The following is a 26,255-nucleotide window of genomic DNA, read 5'->3' on the forward strand; positions in this document are numbered from 1 at the left end:
AGTGATACCAACCATCAAAGAAATGAAAGCCCCCCCGGCCCCCCTCGCTCTGGAAGGCATAAGTCAGGCTCCTCTTAATAGCCAGATCTAGGGCCACATTCTGAATAGTTAATGACCTCCATGCAAGAGGGAAGAGCTCATCTTCTAGCTGGGCTGAGAGAGACTGAAATGTTGGCTTTCACCCAAGGAACATTATGCGAGACAGGTTATTTAAAGTTGTTCCTTGCAGATGGCACCTAGCAGGGAAACTTGCAAGGGAAGAAGAAATCACCAAAATGAAAGTAGAAAAAACAATACCTGCTTGTGTTTACAGTATTTGGAGTCCTTTGTCTCTAGGTGTAAGAGAGCTCTCAGGATAATGGTTAATAAACAGACAAGCAGTGTCCAGCAGGTATACCTACTGAAGCTGAAACTCTTAAAGCACACATCATTATTTGAATACCATAAAGCTCTAGATAAAAAGTTAGTGATTCTTAAAGAGTGTAATAATCATAATAATAATAATAAAAGATAAATGTGATGCTTCACAGAAGCCATGAATAAGGAAATATACAAGCAGAGACAGACAGCAATCTTCTGATTGTTCTTTAAGTTTCAGGAAGACCCTGTTAAAGTACCAGAGCTTCAGACCAGAGAAGCATTGTAGAAAGCCAAACCAAGTAAAAGCACACCTGCCTGCCCTTTTGAGTCATATAATGGAACTGAGAGAAGAGCTTGATGCTGTTAATCATTTCCGAAGAAATGAACACAGAATTGTTAAGATGTCCAAGGAAGAACAACTCAAAAGGAAGATATGGAAGAATCATTCCTTTTGAGTTACCTCACCGCACAGTATAAAAGCTACCTCTGTGCGTGATGTCAATGATAAACTTAAAAAGGAAACTGGAAATAAATACTCCATGCATCAAAAGACTGACAATAAATCCCGCCTCCTAGAGAAGTGCCTGAAATCTGACACTGGCTGAGCAAGACTGAGGCGGGCCTGCGGCCAGCATGGAGGACAGTAGAGACACAGCCCCGAGGCAGAAGCAGAACTGCATGGAAGGCAGGAGCATTTGCTAAGGCTGAAGAGAGACAGGGCAACATGGGAAACAAAGGTTACCACAGAAGCATAAGTGGAAGGAAAAAACCAGGAACTACAGTGGACGAGGCAAAGAGAAAAAAAAAAAGAACTATATAATAACTATTTATGAGACCTGTTCACAAGCTTCTATGAGGCTCTAATAAAAGGTTCAAATTCATCTTTTAGAGAGAATGAAATAAAGTTAATATAATTGTTTGAAAGTGGGGGCGGCGGCAGGGGGAGAACAGCTGCTTGGAGAGAAAGATTCACTTATCATGGGGCCTGGAAGACAGTGGTGTGAAGGAAGGTAACAGGATAAGAATCAGCAACTAAGGGTGGAACATGGAGGGCAGAACTAGACCAGAGGAGGTAAGATGTGCGTCACTCTATCTGACTGAAATGTGCCCAACAAGCTAGTGTCCTGGCAAATAGGCACAAGCATCTGAGAGATGCTTGTATGGCTTCCTAGACCCAAAACTAGATAAACCCAGTTCTAGAAACAAAAGAAATGGGAGGTTAAGGATAGGAAAGAGTGAAACAAAACTGTCTTTTTCCAAAAGCAAGATGGTTGATTATAAAGTCAATGTACTAAAAAGATAACTATTTCAATATACCAGACACAAGCAGTCCAAAAACTACACAGAATAGACACAGTACCACAGAACATCTCCCTGGTCAATATATTCCCAATAGAACAGTTAGATTTTAAATATCCAAACTTTACAAAGCACAAGTATCTCTCAGTACATTCTATGTATAACCGACAGCATCAGAAACACAGGGAGATGTTCTGAAAAGCAAAGTGAATGTCAACAAAGGGAACATGGCATTTTTCAATACTGCTAGCACGCAGAGGGCTTCCCAGGTGGCTCAGTGGTAAAGAGTCCACCTGCCAATGCAGGACATGCAGGAGACCCAGGTTTGATCGCTGGGTCAAGAAGATCCCCTGGAGGAGGAAACTGCAGCCCATTCCAGTATTCTTGCCCAAAAAATTCCACAGACAGAGGAGCCTGGCTACAATCTATGGGGTTGCAAAGACTCAGACACGACTAAGCACATACACACGCGTGCACAGCACTCAGAGAAGCTGTTACCTCAAGTGGAACAATTATTCATTCATCATAATATTAACTGTTTGACAATCAGGAAGGTATGTCTGAAGTATGCCACATCCTAACATGATGGGTTAGAACTTATATACTGGTGTTTTAGTTACATTTTAGGAAACTGGTTCAGAGTTTGGGGCTAGCATGTAATATATTACAATTTTTTCCACTGCAAATAACTGGAACTGGACTCTCGATGAGTGCTTTATTTTCTAGAGAAAATTATAAAACTTTTTTTAGATGACACTAAAGAAGCTCTAAAAACCAAAAACATATGTCTTATTTACACATGTAGATTCAAAACCCTACTACTTTTATGTGTACATATGTGTGAGAATATTGACAAGGTGACTCTAGAAATGTTCAGAAAAGCATAAAAACCAAAACACTCCTGAAGAATAACACCACAGAGACTTTCCCTACCAGATAACAAGACTTACTAATACACCTACAGAAATCAACAGTGTAGCATTTGCCTAGGAATAGAAAAAAAGGAATAACAACAACAACAACAGAATACAGAGCCCCAACATGGACTAAAATAAAAATAACAAATAATATAACAAAAAAGAAAAAAAAATACAACAGAACTGGCACTGTAGATTGGTGGGGAAAGAATGGAATATTAAATAAATGGTACTGGGAAACTGGGTTCCCAAACAGAATAAACATCATGCCATTCACAGCAAAGCATTTCAGGAAGACTGAAGTCTCATTTGTAAAACACAAAGAGGACAATATAGAAGGACTATCTTTGTTTGGTGCCATGAAAGACAAAGAAAGCTGAGGAATGGTTATTGATGGCTTCCTTGGTGGCTCAGATGATAAAGAACCTGCCTGCTAATTCAGGAGATGCAAGAGACACAGCGTTCAATCCCTGGGTCGGGAAGATCCCCTGGAGAAGAAAATGGCAACCCACTCCAGTATTCTTGCCTGGAAAATCCCATGGGCAGAGGAGCCTGGCAGGCTACAGTCCATGAGGTTGCAAAGAGTCGGACATGACTGAGCACCTAACACTTTACTTTTCAAGACATGGTAGCTAAATATAATGCATGTTTCTGAACTTGACACTACAGTGGGAAGAAACTGCTATAAAGGATTTGGATGAAACAGGTTAAATCTGAATATAAAATATGTATTAGATAATAAATAGTATTGTATCAGTGTTAAAGTTCTTGATTTTGATCTACGGTTATGTAAGACAATGTCCTGGTTCTCTGGAGATAAACACTGAGGAGATTAGGGGTAAAGAGGCCCATGAAACTTCAAGTGGTTCAGCACTAATAATGATAACGTTAACTCTGTGTGTGTGTGTCTGTATACAGAGGATGGGCTTGCAGAAATGTGGCAAAATGTTAACAACTGGATAACCTAGGTGAAGAGCAAACAGGAGGCGTTTAAAAAATTTAAACTTCTATGTATTAACTTTTAACGCCTTTAAGAGTTTTCTACAGAGTGAACATATAATAAATGACCAAAAAATAGCCTCACCAAAATAAGGCTAGAAAACAGTTGCAAAGATACTCTTAAACTAATTTCTATACTTACTTGAAACTGCCAGTTTCCCAAATGATCGACATCTTTAATATACACGTGATAATGTCCTCCATAGCAACCACCTTTGTGTATAATAACTGAGAAGAGGTCATACATATATTCCAAGTCATCTAATTCACTCTACAAGAAAGAACATAAACATTGTTATAGTCTACGTAAGACAGAAAGATATATAATGGAAGAGGAAAGAAGAATTTCAACTATTAAATAAGAAACATCACTGGTTAGTATTATTATTTAGGGTAAATAAACATAAATTTGAATAACCAGTTTTAAATTTTGAAATACGTAATTCTTTGACTGAAAATACCAGTCATACTACACCAACCAAATTCTGCCTGAGTTAAACATAAAAACATATATTCAATCAAGATGCTATTTTTATGTACTTTGGCTAAAATCATGGAAGTCCACATTATAACACAACACATACTACCCTATCAGTGAGTAAGAGAGCATTTTAGCAAGAGAAAATCGTCTCGTATTAAGCCTATTACACTGGTTTATAAAGGAGTTCTTCAGCAGTTGAATACATTTTAACGAGATTGTCATGTGCCTCAAAGTCAGAGCTATAGCTACTATGCACATCTATTACCCCTCCAGACACTTCAGTTCTCTGCATAAAACAGGAATTTAGCAACTATGAATACTAGCTGGTTTTGTTTAGAGGCAGTTTAGTGGAATGAAAAGTTTTTTTTTTCAGTTATCAAATCTGTGATCAATCTTCTCTATAAGTAATGTGTTCTATAACTGTATAATTATAAACACCTATATGTGCATGCTCAGTCGTGTCTGACTGTGTGACCCCATGGACTGTAGCCCACCAGGCTTGTCTGTCCATGGAATTTTCCAGGCAAGAATACTGGAGTGGGTTACCATTTCCTACTTCAGGTATGAACACCTACATGGGCATTAAAAAGTAAAACCTACTTTAGGTTTAAAGATACTTGGCATATGTGATGCTACTTGAGGAAGTGTCAATTATTTAAGGAACTCATTTTCTTAAATTATACTTTTTAAGTGAGCAGCATTTTTTAAATGTCATTTTTCAAATGTCTGGTTCAGGCAAAAACCAAGAGAGATGTAAACAAAGATGATAATGATTTTCATTAATACAGAAATAAAAAAGCAAAATTACTGTGAATTTCTTAGATGCTCAATGTCTTGCTTTTTTCAGTTTTGTTATTTCAACATATGTTAAAATCACGTGACAAACTACTTTTTGTAAAAGGACGAAAATTTTTCTATATGAGATAATGGAAGTTAACTAAACCTACTATGGTAATCGTTTCATATTATATGTAAACCAAGCCATCATTCTATATACCTTAAACTTACACAAGTGATGTGGGTCAATTATTTCTCAATAACACTGAGACAGGGAGAAATAACTCAATTATTTCAAAAAGAATTTTTTTTTTTCAGGCAGCAAATAGGAGCAGGGAAAAGTACCCTGGAAAACCTGTTTATTCTGTGTATGCTGGTAACAGGCTCAGAGCCAAGACATTAGAACCTTTCAATGCAAATTAGTATAATTATAAAACCCAAAAGCTCAGTAACTAGGCTGAGGAAGGTCCACCCGAATTTAAAACCCCATTTAGAAAAAGATTACTTTGATACACAGAAATTCTATAGCTGGCTAATTAATGTTCTGGTCTCAAACACATAAAGAATGGTTTTTAATAAGAAAAGCATCAGTCTCATCACTCTAATCTTGGCAAGTATAGCAATGGCACAGAAAACATTTTTAAACAGCTTATAAAGTAGGCTGATTATGTAATTAATTTGTTTTTAAACTTTCTTTTCCCCCAAGTCTTAAGGATTACAAATTCTACACTAGTGACATTCGAATTTCTCATTCGCTTTCTAAATGTGCAATTCATTTTTGCATCTAAAGTAAACTAGATCCAAATAGGAACATACTACTGAATGGTAATTTTTCCTATTGCAGGGTGTTTTCTAATTCTATTCTTAAACTTTCATTTCAAAGATTTTTCAAGGAGAGTTTAGGGGGAAAAAAAAAAACTAGAAATAAATCCCTACTTGGACATTAAAAAGGACTTTAATAAACTAGTGGTTCTCAACCAGGAGCAATTTTACCCACCTTTCCTCTCCTCAGGAGACACAGACATGTGGCAAAGTCTGAAGACACGTCTGTCACTTCTGGGCACAGAAGCGGGAGAGGCTACTGACACCTACTAGGCAGAGGCCAGGGATATTACTTAACATCCTAAAATACATGGCACACCCCACACAACAGAGAACTATGCAACTCTAAGCGTTATGGGGGCTTCCCAGGTGGTGCAGTGGTAAAGAATCCAGCTGCCAACGCAGGCGACATAAAAGATGCTGGTTTGATCCCTGATCAGGAGGATCCCCTGGAGGAGGGCATGGCAACCCACTCCAGTATTCTTGCCTGGCAAACTCCACGGACAGAGGATCCTGGCAGGCTAGTCTTTGGGACCACAGCATCGGCCACGACTGAGCAACTGAGCACACAGGTTTTAATAGCGCCAAGGCTGAGAGGCTGAGCGCTAAGCAAACTGCAAACCAGGCCAACACGGGAGAAGAAAGAATTTCAAAACAGAATAGTTCAAACCTGTTCACAAAAAGGCTTGAGATTGATCCGAAGAGGGAATGTGTAACAGCTTGTTTCCTTGTATCGTTCACACTTCACAAAATCAAAATTAAATCTTAATAACGAAATTGTAAGAAAGGGAGGCAGCTTACGTAGTTTGGCCGACTGTCAAAAGAAAAAAAATTTAAATTTTAAAAGCTGAATTATATAAAAGAATAACGCTTCTTAAGGTATAAAAAGGTAACCTATGACAGTTTTAAGAGAAATATGTCCTTAAGTCACATAAACTAATCATTGTGAATTCACTACAGCTCTTGACATAAACTCATCTATTTTATGGTGCTAAAAGTTGACATCGCTCACTTATGCTTACACCTAAAAATTTACAAAGCACTTGTATGTTGTAATGTTGCTATCCTAAATAAAATTAAAGCTACGTGATGAGGGTGCTTCCTCCCAAACAGTGCTTCTTTCCTGCCCGAGCCCCGACCTTTCACCTTCCCCCTCGGTCACTATCTTGACTTTACACAGCTCTTATTTACTAAAGAGCGGGAGCTCTTTCACCTTCAACCTAGGGACTGTTTCAATGGATCTGAATCCTTTAAATTATATGAAAATTGTATGTATATTTGTTTGTATTCTGGGGAGAAGATCCACAGCTTTCATTAGACTTTCAAAAGGACTCTAACTTCCCAAACACTGAGATCCATTGACTGGCGTTTTATAGTTATTGTCCTTAAAAGCAGATAGTAAAATATTTTTTATTTTAATGTCCTGCTTTAAAACAAAGCACTAAATTGAGTTGCTTTTTATTTTAAAGGCATGAGCTTTTCCCAAATTCCTTATTAATGGCAATGTGAGGGGGCAAAAAAAATCCTTTCCCATATATAAGATTATCCATAATCATAAATATCTAACATTCCTAAAAATATATAAGACAGCAATTCTAGAAATCTAGTGGGTGAAAAAGAAATTAAATGAAAAAGCAGCAATTTAACAACATGGCAGATATTCACACGAGCTCAAAAAAATGCATCTAAAAAAGGTGAGTAACTCAACTATAATGTGAGGAAAGAAAGACTGCCCAGAACAACCAAGCCTAACCTTAGAATACAGTAAATCTAATGCAACTAGAAGGCAACTTTAAAAATATCAAAATCAAAAAATTTTCACTGAAAATGAATTAAACCAATGACATAAAAGGTGCATACAAGAATTACTTTTGTTTGGCACAAGGTTCTTATTTTACTAATGTGCAAATTAGGTTCAACCAAAACTAAGCATGTGTTTGTCTTTCCATGATGCTCCATCCTCTGAAATTTATATTTATTTTATTAGGTTGTAGTTGTAACACCAAGGAGGAAATACAAAATAAGTAAGCAAAAAATAAGCCTTTCTCTTTGGGTTTATAAAAGGGCAAAGGCTAGATGGAAATAAATATTAAACAATATAAAATTGTTCTCAAATCCTGGTTTTAGATCCCACTGCGAAAGCTACAGGCATGGAGTTTACTGTTTTTATCACATTTTCACCTACAATCTCCAGGATCCAAATCAATACCGTGTGCTGTCTAAATCAACCCTCATTTTCTTTGCTGGAAAATTCAATATTGTCAGCTCTAGGAATAGTGCTATCACTCTGTCTTAATAGAATAACTGCAAAGATACAACTTTTGTGGTAGTTCTTTAAGTCAGGGCTCAATAACCACTGGTTCAACTGAGTTCAAGGTTATCAGGTTAATGAATAGCCTGTCATATCATCCACAAGCAGTGAAAGAGTTCCTACTACAGGTAGTAATAGCAGCTGAGTTGATGCCACGTTGCAAAATAAATCAGTTGCTTAAATCTTGTTTTCTTTTTCTTCTATATTTTGCTTTGTTGTATGAAGAAAAACCCTGATGTACCCTGTCAAGTTAGGTACTTTCAATGGGGGGAGAAGGAAAGACCATATTAGATTTGTTAGCATCAAGGAAGATATCTATCAACATATATATCAATACTGTACAATAGCTGCATATGGAAAAAATAAAGCTCTCTGTTTTCATAGTGACAGACCAAAAAACTGAAAGCTTCCTAGTTGGCAGAAAAAAAAAATATTGCCTTCTTCATAATAGTAACTTCCAAAGAACAAAAAAAAAAAGGTTTATTTAAGAAACACTGAGTCACAAATAAATTTTTCCTGGGAGAGAAAGAAGTTGAGTGAACTGTGAGGTTGAAAGCTTAAAAAATACTGTTAAAAAAAAATTAAAATACAAAGATATATACAGTGTAAGGAAATGTCTTTTCAATCCTTAATACTGACTAAAAGCTTCATGTGCATCTCATACAAGGTGACCTCATTTGACAGGTGTCCCTGCTCCGAGCACCACACGCACACCCTCAGAAGGGGCAGGGGTCTGTCTCTACCTTTGCTGCTTTAACCAGCCTGTCACAGTTTCCACAGCGGTATAAGTTGTCATAGTCAAAAACTTCCTCCTCTACATACATGTTCCAGAGTGCGTCTTCCAAACCTGATACATTTTTAACTGCTACTGTTAGATCTAGGAAGTCTTCCTGAAATACACATGAATATAATATTGAAAATACAATTCCACAGAGGTTCACAAACAGATCACCAACTCAAACATACACTGAAAATAATCACACATATATTTTTTTCTAAAACACATATATCTTTTCTATATATGAAGGCACAGATACGGTGAGATTCATAACAATAAATTATTCTTTCTCAACCAAATTATAACTCAGCTTAAAATATATCAGGAGCCAATTTATGAGTTCACTGGAGATACAATAAAACCTATTTTTATCAGGAAATAAAACAAACCACTGAACTCATGAATTGAGAAGAGTGTATGTGCAGTTCATTAGTACTATGTTAATCTCCAAGCAGGCACAGCAAGGCCATGGTTGGACTCTCTATTGTAAACTCTGCTTCCTCCTCTTCTGTTAGGGTTAATTTAAGAAAAATAATTATTTTGAGCCTGGACACAAAGGTATTTTCATGAAAATTAAGAGGAGGATATTTTCTAAAATGTGAGTCTACTAATTCTACTAAAATTACCTTTGAATTACAACATATTTCCAATATTAAACAGACACAATTTGACAAGTTGAAAGCACATTTATAATTTTGCATGTGTGTTTGTGCAATAGCATTACCTTGAGGGATTATGGGGATCGTAAAATAGCACTAGCTAATTAGTTTATGGTGGAATTCTAAAGCAGTAAGACTAACATTCCTACATGGTTTACAAGACAGATACATGAAAAGTTAATGCCTAATTTATAATGTGCCTTCACGTACATTATGTTTTAAAATTACTTTGTGAATCATTACATTATAGTGGTCAATCATATAGTAACCCACATACCCATAACATCTTAATATTTCCAAATGGGCTGGCCAAATCCTCTATTATGATACACAATAAGGGCTCAAAAGTCTTTTTTATGCCCAATACTTTCATTAGAAAATATAGAATATATATATATACATATATATATATATATTCAAAAAGGCAATTAATGCAACATTTAGCAAATGGCATTTAATTATTTACTCATACAAACATATAAACTTTCTATAATTCTTGCCATAAGAAAAGAAGGTTTTTATTAAAGGACATGGTTCAGTGATGAAATCATTTGTTATATAAGATATGTAGTGCAAGCAGTGATTATTAAATTTACATAAGCAAATTTCTATCTAGATAAAATGGACAATCTGTTATGACAAATAATTGAAGGTTATACCAGTTTAAACAGGATTATGATAGCTTTATATATATAATATTTAAACATAAGCACACACATACAAACGAGCTTTCTGAGGGACATCAATAAACTAAATCCAATATTTAATTACAGATTTAATTGTTAACTTACACATCCCTCAGTGTTCTCTGTTTTTATTACCTAAGTGACTTTCTTTATGATATTCCAACCACTGACCCATGACTATATTGGCTTTTCTCATGATGCCACAGGTCCCTACCGTAAATATTCCCCAAATCTACTTTCTAAATATTAGAGCACTAAATAGAAGATTTAAGCTATATCTTAAGATATCTACTTCTTTCAGTTTACATGGAGAAATCTGGATTATAAACTTATAATCTGGGAGCATCTAGAATACAAGAAAAAAAGTGATAGCTATTTACAGTAATAAGCATGTTAATCCTCACATGGTACAGATCACAGATTTAATTACATGACTTATAATTTATGATTTAACTTATTACTAAAATACTCTTGCATATTCACCTGCTTTTCACTGACATTCTTACATTCTTTACAAACAATCTGGTTAACAATGGTTCCGTGATATAGACGGTTGATGAGGTCATGGCCGGAGGTTCCAACTAAAGAAGTTTCCAAAGCACTAAAGAGAATTCGATTCAGTTCCTGCACATCATGTTGCCTCATTTCCTATAAAACAGGTAACTTTTAAATGTAATTTTGTGCTTCAGAATTTTAAAAACAGATTTTTTTAAGTGATATTAGTTAAAAAACACAAGACTTATTTAGAAATCCAAAGGCAAGCCTCCATCAAATGTAAGGATGACTAAGCTAAATGAGCTGAGAGCAGGTTAAGAGATCACCAACTGTTCTCACTTTTACTACAAAATGAAAAAACAAACAGATGGTGTTCAGTGAGTACATATAACTCAAGTCACCTGCGAACAGGAAAGTGCATTTGTTCAGCAGGAAACCACACACATGGCCATGCCAGAGGAGAGGAGAGGAGAGGAAGGAACAGAACAGGCAGAAAAGTCAGGCAGCGTGTGCACAGAGAAATCGCAGATCAGAGGGACAGGTAAACACTCTGAATCATCGTTTGAGAACTAGAGCTTACTGCTTTGACATGTAGACCAACAAAGCAAGACTAACACACTGCTATGGAGAAAAATCCTGATGGAATCTGCCTTAACCTGCAGATTAATCTGAAAGCCACCGAGAAATCATTGTTGTATCAAACTGTGTGTGAGGAGGCTGAGAACCATTCATAAATCCAAGGTCAGGGGCACCAACATACAGGAGTGGAGAAAACAAGGAGGAACCGGCACAGGAGCACGAGAAGAGCCAGGGAGGGGAGAGGCAGGACAGTGAGGTCACGGAACATCAGCAGGGTGGGGAGCGCCACTACTGAGGGCTGCGGGGAGCGGAGCAGCGTCTCCTGGACTGGGCACATGGACGCCATGAGTGACTGTGACCGCAAGGGTAGAAAGGAGGGAGAGGAGCAAGTGGAGGGTGCAGAGGGGAGGGGTGAGAAGACGATTCTGAAGCTCTTTCATGGGAAGAGAAGCTGATAAAGGGATGAAAGCTGGAAAAAGATGTGGGACTTCTGACACACAAGACACTAGGTGATATAAATTTCTCCAACATCACTGGCTCTGATGGGACAGAAAGTTTGCGGAAGTTTTCAAGCTCTGTTTCTGAACAATCTTAAGTTTGGCAAAGGAGACCTCTCTACCACTGCAGGTCAGTCTGAGAGGGTTTCCTACAAGATTTTATTTAGAAATCAATCAATCAGGTTTTCACAGCTTTAAGAAGGATGAAGCCAACAAGAGGAAGCTCTTTATCTAAACAAAGAGAAATCCATCAACTGATGACTAGGTTAAAAGAAGCCAAATAAAAAGGAATGAAGTGCTGAAACATACTACAACACGAATGAATTTTGAAAACTTTACGTGAAAGATGCTAGCTACAAAAGTTCACATATTATATGAAACTATTTCTGTGAAGTATCCAGAAGAGGCAAATCCGCAGAGACAGAGAGGAGAAAAATGGTGGCCAGGGACTCAGGGAAAGGGCACGCAGGGCCGGGGAGGAATTGCTAGTGGGTACGTGGTTTCTTTTGGTGGTGAAAAAATGTCCTAAAGTTGACTATAGTGATGCTTGTACAACTCTGAATATACTAAAAAACCACTGAACTGTACCCTTTCAAACAGTGAATCTTAGGGCATGTGAATTATATCTCAATAATTTAAGACAAGACAATACCTTTAAAACAAGGACAGAAAAAGGAATTCACCCTAAGCACCTGCCCTACACCAGAAACGTAACATACACTCTTCGGGGAATGTATTATACCCTATTTTACTTCCAAGCCCAAACCTGACTTCTTCAACCACATAGCATCATCCAGCTAATTAGTGTTACTGCTTAGAAGACAAGAGTTCACAGTTTATTTCTGAAGGCAACATAACCTTATTCTGATCATCGCCTCTTTAAATTCTGTGGTGGTCTCCCATATCTTCGTCTCTGCAAGAATACATCTATGCCATAAAAAACTACAGAACTGATTTTAATTTTGTACAGCGAACAGCTCATCAGTATTGACAATGTGCATCTTCACTTAGTGCTGAGAAAGGTTTAGTGTTTGCATATAGTGAAATACCCTTTAGGAGTTCAATGAAAATTTAAAAAAAAACACAAAAAACAGGAGGAAGTCCATACACACAGTAGGATACAAGGAGAAAATGAAGCGAGACAGGAGAAAGGCAGGACAGGGAAAATGAAAAGACCTGCCAAGAACGGTTTCACTGTTTTGCTTGAAGAAAATGTCCAAAATTGGAACACCCAGATTCAAACACATAAAGGCAGATATATTAACTGCCAGTCAGCTTTTTAAGTTGATAAGTGGTTTGCTATAAAAATGGCAATTTTCCATTAACATAACAGGTATTACATCTCAACTACACTATACAAAGGGTAGAAATGATAAAAACCAGCTCTTATAAACATTTCTCCCTGTATCCACAACCCCTTTCCCCAATCCCAAATGACATCCATTCATAAAATCCTGGGTAACAGCAAATGACTAAAATGTATTTCTGGCTTGTAACTGTGTAGTATTAGAAGTAAATATTTAAACAATATCCTGAGACCATAAGATAAAATTAAAGGAAGCTAGATAACATTAAGCCAGTGTTCCCTCTTTATTGCTGGTAATATTTCCCTGCAAAGCTGACCTTCGTACCTCATCACTGGTCCACCCAAAGCTGTCAGTGAGGTCGGCTGTGGATGCAGCTTCCTGGTCTAAGAGTAGAAGCTGTGCAAACAACCGCTGTAACTGCAAAGGTATGATTCGGACCTGAATGAGAAACAAACGTGCTCCTAGATGAAATCTTTTAAATGCTGCCTGGGCCTTTTTAAAAGATCTGTGTACTAGTGTTCTCCTATCTCCTAGTTGATTTAGTTCACTCAGGAGAAAATTTATGAATACTGTGAAGGATGAACACATTTATTTTTCTTTGAAAATTCAAAAAAAAAAAAAGAAAATTCTAATTCAATACAATTCTTAGCTACCTGGAACTCTCTACCTTGGCATAGCACAGAGTAATATTAAAACCCAAACCGGCCCTAATAAACCACCCAATTAATCACAGATTGACAGGAACTTCAGTCTCCAACAATTCATCCTTTCTCCAAAACAGCTCAGATATAGACATACTCCCTATGAAGAACTTTCCAGCCACAAAAATCTCACAGGGCCGGCTGCACCCTGCCCTTGCTTTCTTCCTGCCAGCACCACACCCGTTCTGCCCCTGTGGTGTGGGCTGGGGCACTGAGAATGCTGCTCAGAGCCTGCTCTGAAGACTGGACTTAAGTATCTAAAGTGAGAATATGCCAGAAACCTTATGGCAATTTTGCATTGTCATAACGTTTTTTTATACCCAATAAAAGTCTGATCTGCAACAGACTGAGAAAAAAAAAAAAAACAGACTCTTTGCCATACATGGAGTTTGAGAGACACTGGGCTATTCATGAAACTCTTACTAATATAAGTACAGATTGTAGTCTGGGGGTGATAAATTTCTGAATGATATTTAAGCAAGGGAGGAACATGATCAGATATGCACTTATAGTAAGCCAATTCCTCAGTTTATCTCCAGAATACCAAACTGAGAGCTTACTGGTCTATATTTTTGTTCTTGCTACATGTAACTGCATTAAGTGGGTTTTTTGGTAAGCTAGTGTGGATGATTTGCAAATGTCTCCTTAGTGGAGAGTGAGGCTGTCTATAAAACAGCAGCAGCATTGCAATTGCAAAAGCAATTCTCTGGAAGGGAAATTCCCTTACCAGTAAGGTACAGGGCAAGGTGCTCTCTAAAATAAAGATCATAATTTGGTAATTAATAAAATTACTGATTTCCATGAACAAGGAACTTAATTCTTTCCTTAAAATATCTCCTTAATATTTCAAAAATCCCCTGTAAATCATGGATTTAATACCTTTGCATCAGGTTTATCCTTGTCCTCTAAGGAACCAAGCTCTTCCGGGCCAAGAGAGAATAAAGCTTCTAAACAAAAAAGTAGAATCAAGAAATATAAATGACATTATTTCATTTTCGAAAACTGTTTTAGAAAGCCAAGGCCACCAGTAAGTAAAAATCAGCTAAAGATTCAGAAATAAGATTATGACAATATTCATATCCCTACACCACACATTTTGCTTTCTGGTAACTTTACTTTTGGGCTTCCCTGGTGGCTCAGTGGTAAAGAATCTGCTTGCCAATGCAGGAAATGCAGGTTCGATCCCTGGGTCAGGAAGATTCCCTGGAGAAGGAAATGGCAACCCACTACAGTCTTCTTGCCTGGGAAATCCCATGGACAGAGGAGCCTGTATGGGGCTGAAAAGGAGTCGGACAGGACTTAGTGACTAAACAGCAACAACATTACTTCTAACCACTGACTATAAAGTGGAAGCTAACGTTTCAATACAAGAGAGCAGTAAAAGGAAAATCATACAATTAAAAACCCTGCAACATCATAAATCCTTGGTGGCTTCCGACTGCCTATGGCAATGGGTTCCAAAGGCCACATGAGTAGAATTAGGAAATATGTAATAGAGTTACAACATTTACAAGCCACAAGTGACACTGCCAACCACTCTTTTCATAAGGAGGAGCACCTTTAACTATGAGATCATGCGTTTCTCTTTTCTGGTATGAAAAAATCTTTTCTGTGTCAGGGGTAATAGCAGATGGTAGTGAGCTTACCTGGAAAAGTAAAGTTGGTAACCCATTGCTGGTCTCCAGAATTTTCTTTTAATTTAGTGTCTAGGAATGTCACCCAATGGGGCACATCTGAATCGTTTGGGAAGTCTGTATTCAGATAGGAACTCCTACTCTCCTACTATATCAGAGGAGACTCTGATATACTTGAGGGAGAAGGGATGGAACAAATTTGTCTTGCACTGAAAACCACTACTGCCTTAGTGATTACTGTTACATTCTTCCTGAGTTCCCAGCAAGAATTGGGGGAAAAAAATACATGAAAGTTGTATACACAAAGGTTAAATCATAAAAACCATAGAGAGACTTTTACAGTCATCTCCTACTATTCCCAGCTACACTGACCTGGGAGTGCGGGGGAACCAAAGTTAGTTCTGCTCCTTTAAAAAGGATTCCAGAAAGTTTCCCTCCATTCTGTCAGTCCTTACCCTTTTCCAAATTACGCTTCCCCATCAATAAGCATCAGGATTCGTGCTAAGCGCACAAGGCACACTAATGTGTCAACCCACGTGCTTGGCCAGCCACCTGCTTTGCTAAAGAGGGCCTGGGGCTTTCAGTTCTATCCTTGCTTAGTGGTACTCTCAGCGACCTGCCTGCCTTCCAAAACAACCACCTTTCTCAGTCTTTCTGGATTATTTATGAAAGTATTTTGATGTTTATATTTTATTGAGTATAATTTATTTATATACAACTGTACAACAGCACAACAATGTTGTGTTAGTTTTTGCAGTACAGCTAAGTTAACCAATTATATAGTCTCTCTTAAAGGCTAATTTTCTACTTCAAGTTGTTCTTTTAATTTCAATTATACTAAAACTTAGGAAAGATTTAACCTCCCTAAGAATCTACTTATTCATCCTGCAAACTTTTAGTGGTGGAATTACTGAATGCATTGGGGGAGATATTCTGATGGAGTGGATGGAGTCCAAGATGAGAAGCTACACTCTTAAATCCCAAATTCATTTCAAACCATTAGAAGGCCCTAGGAAGGGGTGGATGATAATTATACACTAAATCTCTGAAGGCAGGATGTCTGTTTAAGTTTTGAAACAACAAAAAATGTCACAAAACTTTGCTACATTTAGTAGTGGTGGGAAGGTGGTGAGATAGTGAATAAAAGCCAGGATGTCTATCCTCAGAATACAGAGACATGTGAGGAGCTGAGCTACAGTCATGGAGATCTGTAGCTGGGGACCCTCCAAGGCCATGTGAAGGTAGAAGAACGTTAGCACCAAAATCAAGAGAACAGACTGACATCCCTGCAGAGGAAGCTAGCTGGCAAAGAAGGGATTTGGGGACAAACATGTGGAGAAAAACAGAGGCAAGGAATCAAGGGTCCAAGGAGGTAAGGTAGCTTCCTGTAAATGGTTTCTAGGAGATTCCCCCTAGATTCTTAAAGTAAATCTGTTAATTGAGCTATTTTGACTGGGTTTCTATTCCTTGCACATGGTCTGTTATCTAACACCCTGTATCTCTGGAATTCAGAATTTCCAGATTTTAGAAAGTTATTATGAAAAAGGGTTATATATGTTAACATTACATCCCCAGGAGGGTGTGGGACTAATAGTATCTATTAACCAATATTAACCTTCATATTCCTGTAACAAATGTATGACCCACGTGAGATAATTAAGAATAGAAACAGTATCACATCAGGTCAAGGTCTGAGGCCAAACAGGTTCAGATTATTAGATCACGTTGTTAGAATTTTCTGGATTTCAGAATTGCAGATAAATGACTATAGTTTGTATGAATTAATATGACAACACCTCCCCACTCCAAAGAGAAGCATATAACTGCATTGAGTAACTCTGGTTTAAGTGTTTATTACTTTGAGAAGATAAAAAAATACAAATACTGAAACAATAATGAAGACTGGCCCTCATGACAAAATTGTCTTTACGTTGTATTTTAAATTACGCTATTTAGTCTCTAAGGCAGGTCCAACTCTCTCGTCACCCCATGGGCTGTAGCCCCCCAGGCTCCTCTGTCCATGAGACTTTTCAGGCAAAAATACCCGCATGAGTTGCCATTTCCTTCTCTAGGGGCTCTTCCCCACCCAGGGATCAAACCTTTGTCTCCTGCACTGGGAGGCAGATTCTCTAACACTGAGCCATCAGGGAAGCCCCATATTCTAAATTACAGGAAGGAGTTGCAAAAGAAATACATTGCTTAATTTTTAGTTTGTTACTGAACATTACTGTGATCATACAGAAAATATTCATAATTTAAGCTTCACATTTCCCTGCAGAGAATTATCAATTTATGTCCCTCACAGGAACAGTTAACACATACTGTGGAATACACATTTAAAATAATTCATCTACTTGTGATTCTGCATGATTAATTACATGTAGAGATGAGGGTACATACTACTAGCCAAATGCATGTAACATATCATACCTCTGAATTCAGGTGTGAAATGAAGAGTCTGAAGAAGGGAATTGAGGTAACAGGTTCCACCCTGATTTCTGATTCCACTTAAATTGGTGAACTCTCTAGGAGCAGGTGGCTCCAAAGCTTTGGTCTTTAATTTCTTCCCTTTTCCATAATGATTATTTGACACACTGGAATAATCTTCTTCAAATAGGTCCCCAAACATTGTGAAACTAAATACTACCCTTAAAAAAATATGATATGTTATATAAGTGTCTTTATTTTTAAAACAGAATTTTCCCACATCTCCCCCTTGGGAGTATTTTAAGTTGCTCCTTAAGAAGTCTGGGCTTTGGAGGCAGCAAGACCTGAATTTTTTTCATCCCTGTTCCACACTACCTGTGTGACCTTGGGCGAGTTCCTTAACCTGCGTTCCATGTAAAAATGGGATACCAACTGTCCTGCAGGGTCATTTTTAAAAAACCAAATAATGAAAGAGAGGCATTTAGTCTACAGGGTTTAGCCCATAATAAATGACAGCTTTTTTTTTTTTTTAAGCCATATTGATATCACTAATGAAAAAAGAAAAAAACCCCATCAATACACCTAATCCGCTGAGATGGCAAAGTCAATCCTAGATTCTGAGCCTTGACAAGAGCCTGGGGACCGTGAATCACTTCCCCAAATCTCTGCTTCTCACACTCCTTGTACCAGATTGTGACAGCTAAAAAAGTTAAACAGAACAAATTAATCCGTACAGGAATTTAATACCGGCCCCAAAGCTGGAGAGCCCGGAGTTTCACTGGTGGAAAAAAATTGCCATTTAAGTCGTCGGGCCTCAAAGTCTCACAATATTTATCGAGTGATCTCGATATTAGCTCCTGGGACGTCAAGCATCAGCTCAAGGTCTCCCTCACATCGATTGTGGAGAAGGGTTCTTTGGGAGATGAGAAACGCAAAAGGCCTAGCCCAGTTCCTAAGTGACAGGAAACGCTGAAGCAAAATTATTTTCCTTTTCAATCCGTTCCTCAGAAAAAAAGCACAAAAAAATGGAACGTGAAAGTGTGGCCTCGAGCGCGTGGTCTGGATCCTGGTCTCCCCCACGCCACGGCCGAGGCCAGGCCCTCAAGTCCTTCCAAGCCACCACGGTGCCTACGGGCGCGAGAAGGAAGAGGTCCCCGCGGCGGGGAACCGCAGACCCCCCACGCCAGGAGGACGCCGCATCTCGGGGCCGGCCCGAGCAGCCTCTCGCCTAGCCCGCCTTAGGCCGTGCTGCCCATACAGTCCCTACGCCCGCCTCGTCCTCCCGAGAACCCCGGCCGCCGACCCCACTTACAGCCTAAAGCCCAGACCCCCGCCCCGGACAAAACTCGAAGCGAAAGGACGCGCCGCAACAGGGCGCCGCCATGATGGCGTATGCAGCTCTCCCGCCGCTCCGTGCGTGAACTATTTATGGAACGCGCGGACTACTTCTCCCAGGATGCCCTGCGGGACCGCTGGCACGCCGCGCAGGATCTCATGGGTAATGTAGTTCTTTTGCTCCGAGATTTCGGACATCTGATAACGGTGGACGGTGTTCGCTTCTAGTCTACTGGCAGGTTCGCGGATTCGCTGGATCAGGCGGCCACTCATTCATTCAGTTTTTTAAAGTTTGTATTTATTGCTGTTCGCAACTCATATTAGTTAGAGAATACAAAGATCGCTTGTCTTTTGGCTTGGCTAATGGCAGGTTACTTCAACCTTGGAAATATTTGTGTAGAGCTTCAAGGGAGCCGTATACTTTCAAAGACATTTTACAAGTGTATCTCCAGTGAAAAGTGTTCCACATAACTTTGATCCTTTATAACGTCCTCAGTATTTGTTTTGTCTGCACCAACTCTCATACGCAAGAAAAGAAAGAGGAAAGTGTTAGTCTCTCCGTCGTGTCCAACTTTTGTGTCGGACTCTGCCTGCCTATGGACTGCAGCCCGCCAGGCTCCTCTGTCCATAGGATTCTCCAGGCAAGAATACCAGAGTGGGTTACCATTCCCCTCTCCAGGGGATCTTCCCAACCCAGGGATGGAACCCGGGTCTCCTGCATTGTGGGCAGATTCTTTACTATCTGAGCCACCAGGGAAGACCCTCATACCCAAAGGTACACTAAAAATAACTCAAAATCATGCTCTTTTGCCCGCTCGAGCACGTTTGTTGGGCTCTTTGGGTAGTTTTTTTTGGCTCTTCTGGCATCTCTCCTGTCCCATCCAGCTTCCATCCAAGACCGAATGAGGCAGATGGGAAGAAAATCATTTTGACTTAAGCTAAAGGTTTCAGAGATTGAGTACAGCAATAGTGATAGACAAAGTCAAAAGGCAGAAGTCAAAGTGAATGCCAGCCTGAGGGGTTTGTGTTTGGAACACAGGAGGGACAGTTCCGTGGTTGCAATCTTCAGGATTGTCGGGAGGGAAAGCACTGGAGGCAGGGGACCAGCCAGCAGGCTGAAGGTCTAGGTCAGGAAACCACAGTGGGAATTGCTGGTTTTCAGGGTCTCATTTCTCTTGGCAGCCTCCTCTTCGTGACTCTCCTCCCTGGCTCTGAGGCTCTCTATCCTGCCATTTCCCTTACTGCCTTTTGATCACTTCTTTGCCTTCTGTGCTTCAATTCCCTCTTCCTCAAATTTGAGTAAATATTCCTCAAATTTCCATTCTCAGATCAAGAATGAGCCCTGGAAGATTAGCTCCTGAGGATACAAGCTCACCCTTGTGCCCAGCTCTATCCCTGCCATCTCAACAGTGACTGGGTCAGTATAGGATCTTAATAGATATGCGTTAAATGAATGAATGGTTTATTAACACCACTGTTGTTCCCAGGTCTTGAAGCTGTATTTGAAACTTCATCTTTTTCACATGAAGCAAATCATTTGTGACTCAGAGTATTGCCTGGGCAATGCTTGTTTCATGGTTCCCTCTCTTCCTGTCAGATCCTTTATCATTAAGTCTCATCCACTTTAGGATGACAACCTTTTAGGGTGGACTGCCACTTTATCCAGCCAATCCTGCGAGTCACTATGAGATCCATCTGAAACTCACCCCAAGCTTATGTTTCTTTACCGAGGAGGCTTGGTGATTCCTTGGTATCTACTGCAGAAATTCCTCCATGGTCCAAACACTCTTCATACTGTATTTCTTATGACTCAACTATTCTCCAGCTAAAGTGCTTCCAAATATGCCATATGCCTTCATGCTTCTGTGACCTGAATCATGTCCTCACTGCAAGGGACATCCACCCTCCCAGATCCTTGTCACTCCTTTCATTATAAAGTGAAAAGTGAAAGTGAACGTTGCTCAGAGTCAGTCTTGTCCGACTCTTTGCGACTGTATGGACTATACAGTCTGTAGAATTCTCCAGGCTAGAACACTGGAGAGGGTAACCTTTCTCTTCTCCAGGGAATCTTCCCAACCCAGAGATCGAACCCAGGTCTTCCTTATTGCAGGAGGATTCTTTATCAGCTGAGCTACCGGGAAATCCCTCCTTCATTATAAGTCCATCTCAAACTCTAAATCATCCATCTGAAATTTCCATCTTAAAATTTTCAGAGCTCTCTAAACAACGTATGACCTTCTCTTTCATCCAGGCTTCAGGATGATACGCTCCTCTCTTGTAACCCATGTCTCTAACAAAGTCAGACACGCTCTTTCTGTCAGTATCTCCAAGACAGAGATTGAACCCAATCTGCCCTGTAGCCCTTGCAGCAGTCCACACTAAAAATATTAGTTGCATTTTCATTAATAACACTAACATATGGAGATCAAACCAGTCAATCCTAAAGGAAATCAACCCTGAATATTCATTGGAAGGACTGATGCTGAAGCTGAAGCTCCAATACTTTGGCCACCTGATGCAAAGAGGCGACTCATTGAAAAAGACCCTGATGCTGGGAAAGATTGAAGGCACGAGGAGAATGGGATGACAGAGGATGAGACGGTTGGATGCCATCACCGACTCAATGGACACGAGTTTGAGCAAACTCTGGGAGATAGTGAAGTACGTGGAAGCCTGGCATGCTGTAGTCCATGGGGTCACAAAGAGTCAGACACAACTTAGCGACTGAACAACAACCTGACTTTTTAGTTTATGGTGAAAATTTAAATCTTTTATTTGCTCGACAGAGAATTGAAGTTGGGTCTTTAAAGCCGTTGACTAGACTCTGGGCCATAAAAGTTTCACCCAAGTGTTTTTAGCATGTAGAGTGCTGCTCAAGGAAGATTAATGATGCTTTTTAAAAGTGTGAGCATTTATTCTGTGCCAGGTAGGTGCAGAAGGTTTTCAAACACTATCTCATTTAATTCTCATAACACTCCCACGAGATGTCACTCCCATTTTAAAATAAGGAAACTGAGGTACTGAGAGGTAAATAATTTCTGCAAAGTGACACAGCTTGTAAGTCTCAAACAAAGACTTGAACCCTGGTGATCTGGCTCTAGGAGCTGTGCTCTTAACCACTGATCCTATAGCAGTGAAAAGGATAAGAAGAGTAATGAATTTTTCTTTTTTCTCTTTCCCTTTCCTGAGAACAAAGAAGACTAAAAGAACCTTGAGCAGACCTGATTATTCCTGGTTTTTACTTTAAGTGTTCCTAATTTATAATTGGCAAATAATTTGTTTTCCTCTAAACTACATCATGCACTTACTACACTCTAACTCCATGCTAAATACATCCTGTCCTTCACGATGCTGTCTTCAGACCACCCTTGGTAGCTTTTTGCATTCTAGAAAGGAGGTTGCAGTGCAATAAACCAGAAGCAAACAGACCCAATTATCTGTCAGGGCTCCCTGACAGCAGTTATGACTGTTTTTGAGACAGTGCAAAAGGAAGAATTCTATTAACATACGATCCCCCATGGCGGGCCACAGTTCTTGGGGCACTAAACTGCTGTGTTTTCCCCTCAGCCAGCTGAGGGAGGGACCCAGGTGAGAGAAGATGAGGAGTTTTTAGTCCATGGATTGGGGACCACCAGGTTGTGTTGTGTGTGTTCAGTAGCTAAGTTGTGTCTGACTCTTTGTAACTCCCTGGACTGTAGCACACCAGGCTTCCTTCTCCTTCACTATCTCCTGGAGTTTGCTCAAACTCACATCCATTGAGTCAGTGATGCCATCTCATTCTCTGTCACCCCCTTCTCCTTTTGCCTTCAATCTTTCCCAGCATCAGGGTCTTTTCCAATGAGTTGGCTTTTCCCATCAGGTAGCCACAGTATAGGAGCTTCCAGTGAGTATTCAGGGTTGATTTCCTTTAGGATTGACTGGTTTGATCTCCTGGCAGTCCAAGGGACTCTCAAGAGTTTTCTTCAGCACCACAGTTTGAAAGGTTAGCTGACCTTCACCCTCTCACCCTAAGGTTCCTGATTCTGGGCCTGATGGAAGTTTCTCTTCTGCCATCCACTTTCCCCTTGGTGCTGCCCACGTGCTTCGTGAGCAGGGCCTGCTGATGGCATCACACCCAGAGGCCTATCCCAGCAAGAAGTCCCCCAGAGATCCCACAGATGTCTGGGGACTCACTTCTGAAAGCATTAATTGTTTGGGGCCAACTATTCTGAGGCTCATGGTTACTTTTGCACATTCTTTGGGGTTTTTGCTGCAAATGGTTGGAGGGAGGGGAAAAAAACCAGGACCCTGGCCTGAAAAACTTGCAGTTTTATTTATCAGTATTCTTTGTTTCCCTGTGTATGCTGTGTTACTTAATATATTTACCATATTTATCTCTACCCAATACCATAAGCCAGAATTTTTCATACTGAAGGCTATGTCTTATTAGTGAGTTATAAAATCTATTCAGAAAGGGTTGTAATCAGCATTTAAAAAGAGAGAGAACTGACTCCCCCGGTGATCCAGCGGTTAAGAATCTGACTGCCAATGGAGGCGACGCGGGTTTGATCCCTGGTCCAGGAAGATTCCACATGCCCCAGAGCTACTGGAGCAGCTATCCTGGGAGCCACAGCTATAGAACCTGCCTGAAAGCTGCACCTAGTTTGGTCTGTGCACCTAAGGCCTGTGCTCCAAAACAAGAGAAGCCACATCAGCAAGAAGCCCTCGCCCAGCAATGAAGAGTAACCCCCGCTTGCTGCAACCAGAGAAAGGCCACATGCAGCCGTGTATTAATTAATTTTTAAAAAGAGAAATGTAAAAGAGACAGGATTGGATGGGATTAAAAAAATCAGAGTAGTAAGAATGAAGGTTGTTATGTTGAACTTTTGTTTCTGATACACAGATGCCCAATTGTGTAGAGTAGTTCTCCCTTATCTAGGGGGTATATGTTCCAAGATCCCCAGTGGATGCCTAATGCCATAGATAGTATGGGACCCTAAACGACATTATTTCCTCTGCGTACGTGTCTATGATAAAGTTTATTTATAAATGAGGCACAGTTAGTGCTCGGGCCTGGTGCACTGGGAAGACCCAGAGGAATCAGGTGGAGAGGGAGGTGGGAGGGGTGATCGGGATGGGGAATACGTGTAACTCTATGGTTGATTCATATCAATGTATGACAAAACCCACTGAAATGTTGTGAAGTAATTAGCCTCCAACTAATTAAAAAAAAAAAATGAGGCACAGTTAGAGAATATCCAAATTGTCAGCATCACTAACTACTCTTGCACTTTGGAGCCATTATTACATAAGGGTTATTTGAAAACAAACACTGCGGGACAACAGTGGTGTATCTGATAACCCAAACTCGCTGCTAAGTGACTAATAGGTGGTGTATACATGTGTGTACAGCATGGATTCTCTGAGGAAACAGATGATTTACCTCCTGGGCAGGAGAGAGTGGGATGGTACAAGATTTCATCACGCTGCTCAGATTGGCGTGCAAATGAAAACAGGAATTGTTTATTTCTGGAATTTTCCATCTAATATTTTCAGACTGAAAACTCAGAAAGCAAACCCACAGGTAAATGGGGACTTCTGTTCTGAGTTTCAGTGTTTGTGTAAAATATTGCTGAGGGTCCTGACCCAAGTTGTTTAAGAGTCACTGTCTTCGAGGAGGAGCCAAGATGGCGGAGGAGTAGGACGGGGAGACCACTTTCCCTCCTACAAATTCATCAAAAGAATAACTGAACGCAGAGCAAACTTCACAAAACAACTTCTGATCGCTAGCTGAGGTCATCAGGCGCCCAGAAAAGCAGCCCATTGTCTTCGAAAGGAGGTAGGACAAAATATAAAAGATAAAAAGTCAGACAAAAGAGCTAAGGACGGAGATCCGTCCCAGGAAGGGAGTCTTAGGCGGCATTGCTTGGGGTAGGGTCCGGGCCTGAGTGCCCTGAGGACAATTGGAGGGAGCTTCTGTGAGTTGCCAACTTGAACTGTGGGAGAGCAAAACAGAGAAAATTAACCGGCCGGAACACACTGCCGGCCGTTCGCAGAACAAAGGGACCGAGAAAGTTCAGAGAAGAGCTCGCAGGCTGCGGACCGGCCCAGCCCCGCCGGAGGCAGGAGGCAGGGGGGAGGGGAAGGTCGCGGCGAGACACAGGCCACAGGCACCCGACCGGCGCGGGCGGGGACTGGGGCTGGGGACGCAGAGGGCAGAAGGCGCGCGCACCGACTGGCGCCAGCGGAAACTGAAACTGGGTCTGCGGAAGGGAGTGGGCGCGCCACACCTGGGGAGAGAGCGCCCATCGAGCCCCTGGCTGCCTGGACCGCTCTGACGGGGAAGGCACAGAGTGCAGGCGCAGCTTTTTGCTCCGCGCTTTTGTGGAACACCCAAGGGCTGGAACCTCGCGCAGCGTGGGGCGCGCTCCATATGGAGCGGCCGGAAGCCTGAGCAGCGCAGACGGAGAAAGCGGCGTCAGCCCCTCCCGGCAGCGCCAGCCCGACCCCGCGGCGCAAGCCCGTCCCCATAGCGCCAGCCACTCCCGGCAGCACCAGCCCCTCCCGGCAGTGCGACGGAACTAGCTACCTGAGTAAGAGTCCACCTCCGCTCGCCTGTGTCAGGGCGGAAATGAGGCTCTGAAGAGACCGGCAAACAGAAGCCAAATAAACAAAGGGAACCGCTTCAGAAGGGACCGGTGCAACAGATTAAAATCCCTGTAGAAAACACCGACTACACTGGAAGGGGCCTGTAGATATCGAGAAGTGTAAGCTGGAACTAGGAGCTATCTGAAACTGAGCTGAACCCACACTGACCGCAACAGCGCCAGAGAAATTCCTAGATATATTTTTACTTTTTTTTTTTTTAAGTAAGAAAAAAATTTTTTTTTATTTTTTTATTTTTTCTCTTTTATTTTCCTTTAAAATTCCCTATTACTCCCCCATTACTCCTTAACTTTCATTTTCATAGATTTTTACGATTTTTTTAATTAGGGAAAAAAATTTTTTTTCTTTTTTTTTTTTCTTTTTTTTTCTTTCCCTTTTCTATTTCTATTTTTCTTTTTCTCTTATTTCTTTTAAAGTCCTCTACTACTCCTCTACTACTCCTTAATTTTCATTTTCAATACACTATAACCTTACAAAAAAAAAAAAAAAAAAGAAGAGAAGCCCTATTTTTAAACCGAAATTCAGTTCCCATTTTTATTCAGGAGT

At 40.3% G+C, this 26,255-nt stretch overlaps 1 protein-coding gene across 6 annotated transcripts in view; it reads right to left on the minus strand.

Moving 5' to 3' along the window:
- USP40 (ubiquitin specific peptidase 40) overlaps nucleotides 1-19,160 on the minus strand; it is a 79,508-nt gene extending 60,348 nt beyond the window's left edge. For 4 of the 6 annotated variants that reach the window (XR_006335914.1, XR_006335915.1, XR_006335916.1 and 1 more), the window contains exons 1-8: nucleotides 19,042-19,160; nucleotides 17,733-17,950; nucleotides 14,548-14,615; nucleotides 13,292-13,405; nucleotides 10,573-10,737; nucleotides 8,710-8,856; nucleotides 6,326-6,469; nucleotides 3,718-3,846 (exon numbers count right to left, since the gene is read on the minus strand). Coding sequence is in view for 3 of the 6 variants with exons in the window: in XM_043878005.1 (XP_043733940.1) it covers nucleotides 3,718-3,846; nucleotides 6,326-6,469; nucleotides 8,710-8,856; nucleotides 10,573-10,737; nucleotides 13,292-13,405; nucleotides 14,548-14,615; nucleotides 17,733-17,931 (966 nt within the window). In the remaining 3 variants the exon portion in view is untranslated. Of the gene's footprint in view, nucleotides 1-3,717; nucleotides 3,847-6,325; nucleotides 6,470-8,709; nucleotides 8,857-10,572; nucleotides 10,738-13,291; nucleotides 13,406-14,547; nucleotides 14,616-17,732; nucleotides 17,951-19,041 lie in introns of those variants that run through there. The other 2 variants (XM_043878006.1, XM_043878007.1) reach the window with 2 other exon arrangements.
- Nucleotides 19,161-26,255: the final 7,095 nt, after the last annotated feature.

This window comes from Cervus elaphus, chromosome 20 (genome assembly GCF_910594005.1).
Source record: "Cervus elaphus chromosome 20, mCerEla1.1, whole genome shotgun sequence".
NCBI classification, from domain to species: domain Eukaryota; kingdom Metazoa; phylum Chordata; class Mammalia; order Artiodactyla; family Cervidae; genus Cervus; species Cervus elaphus.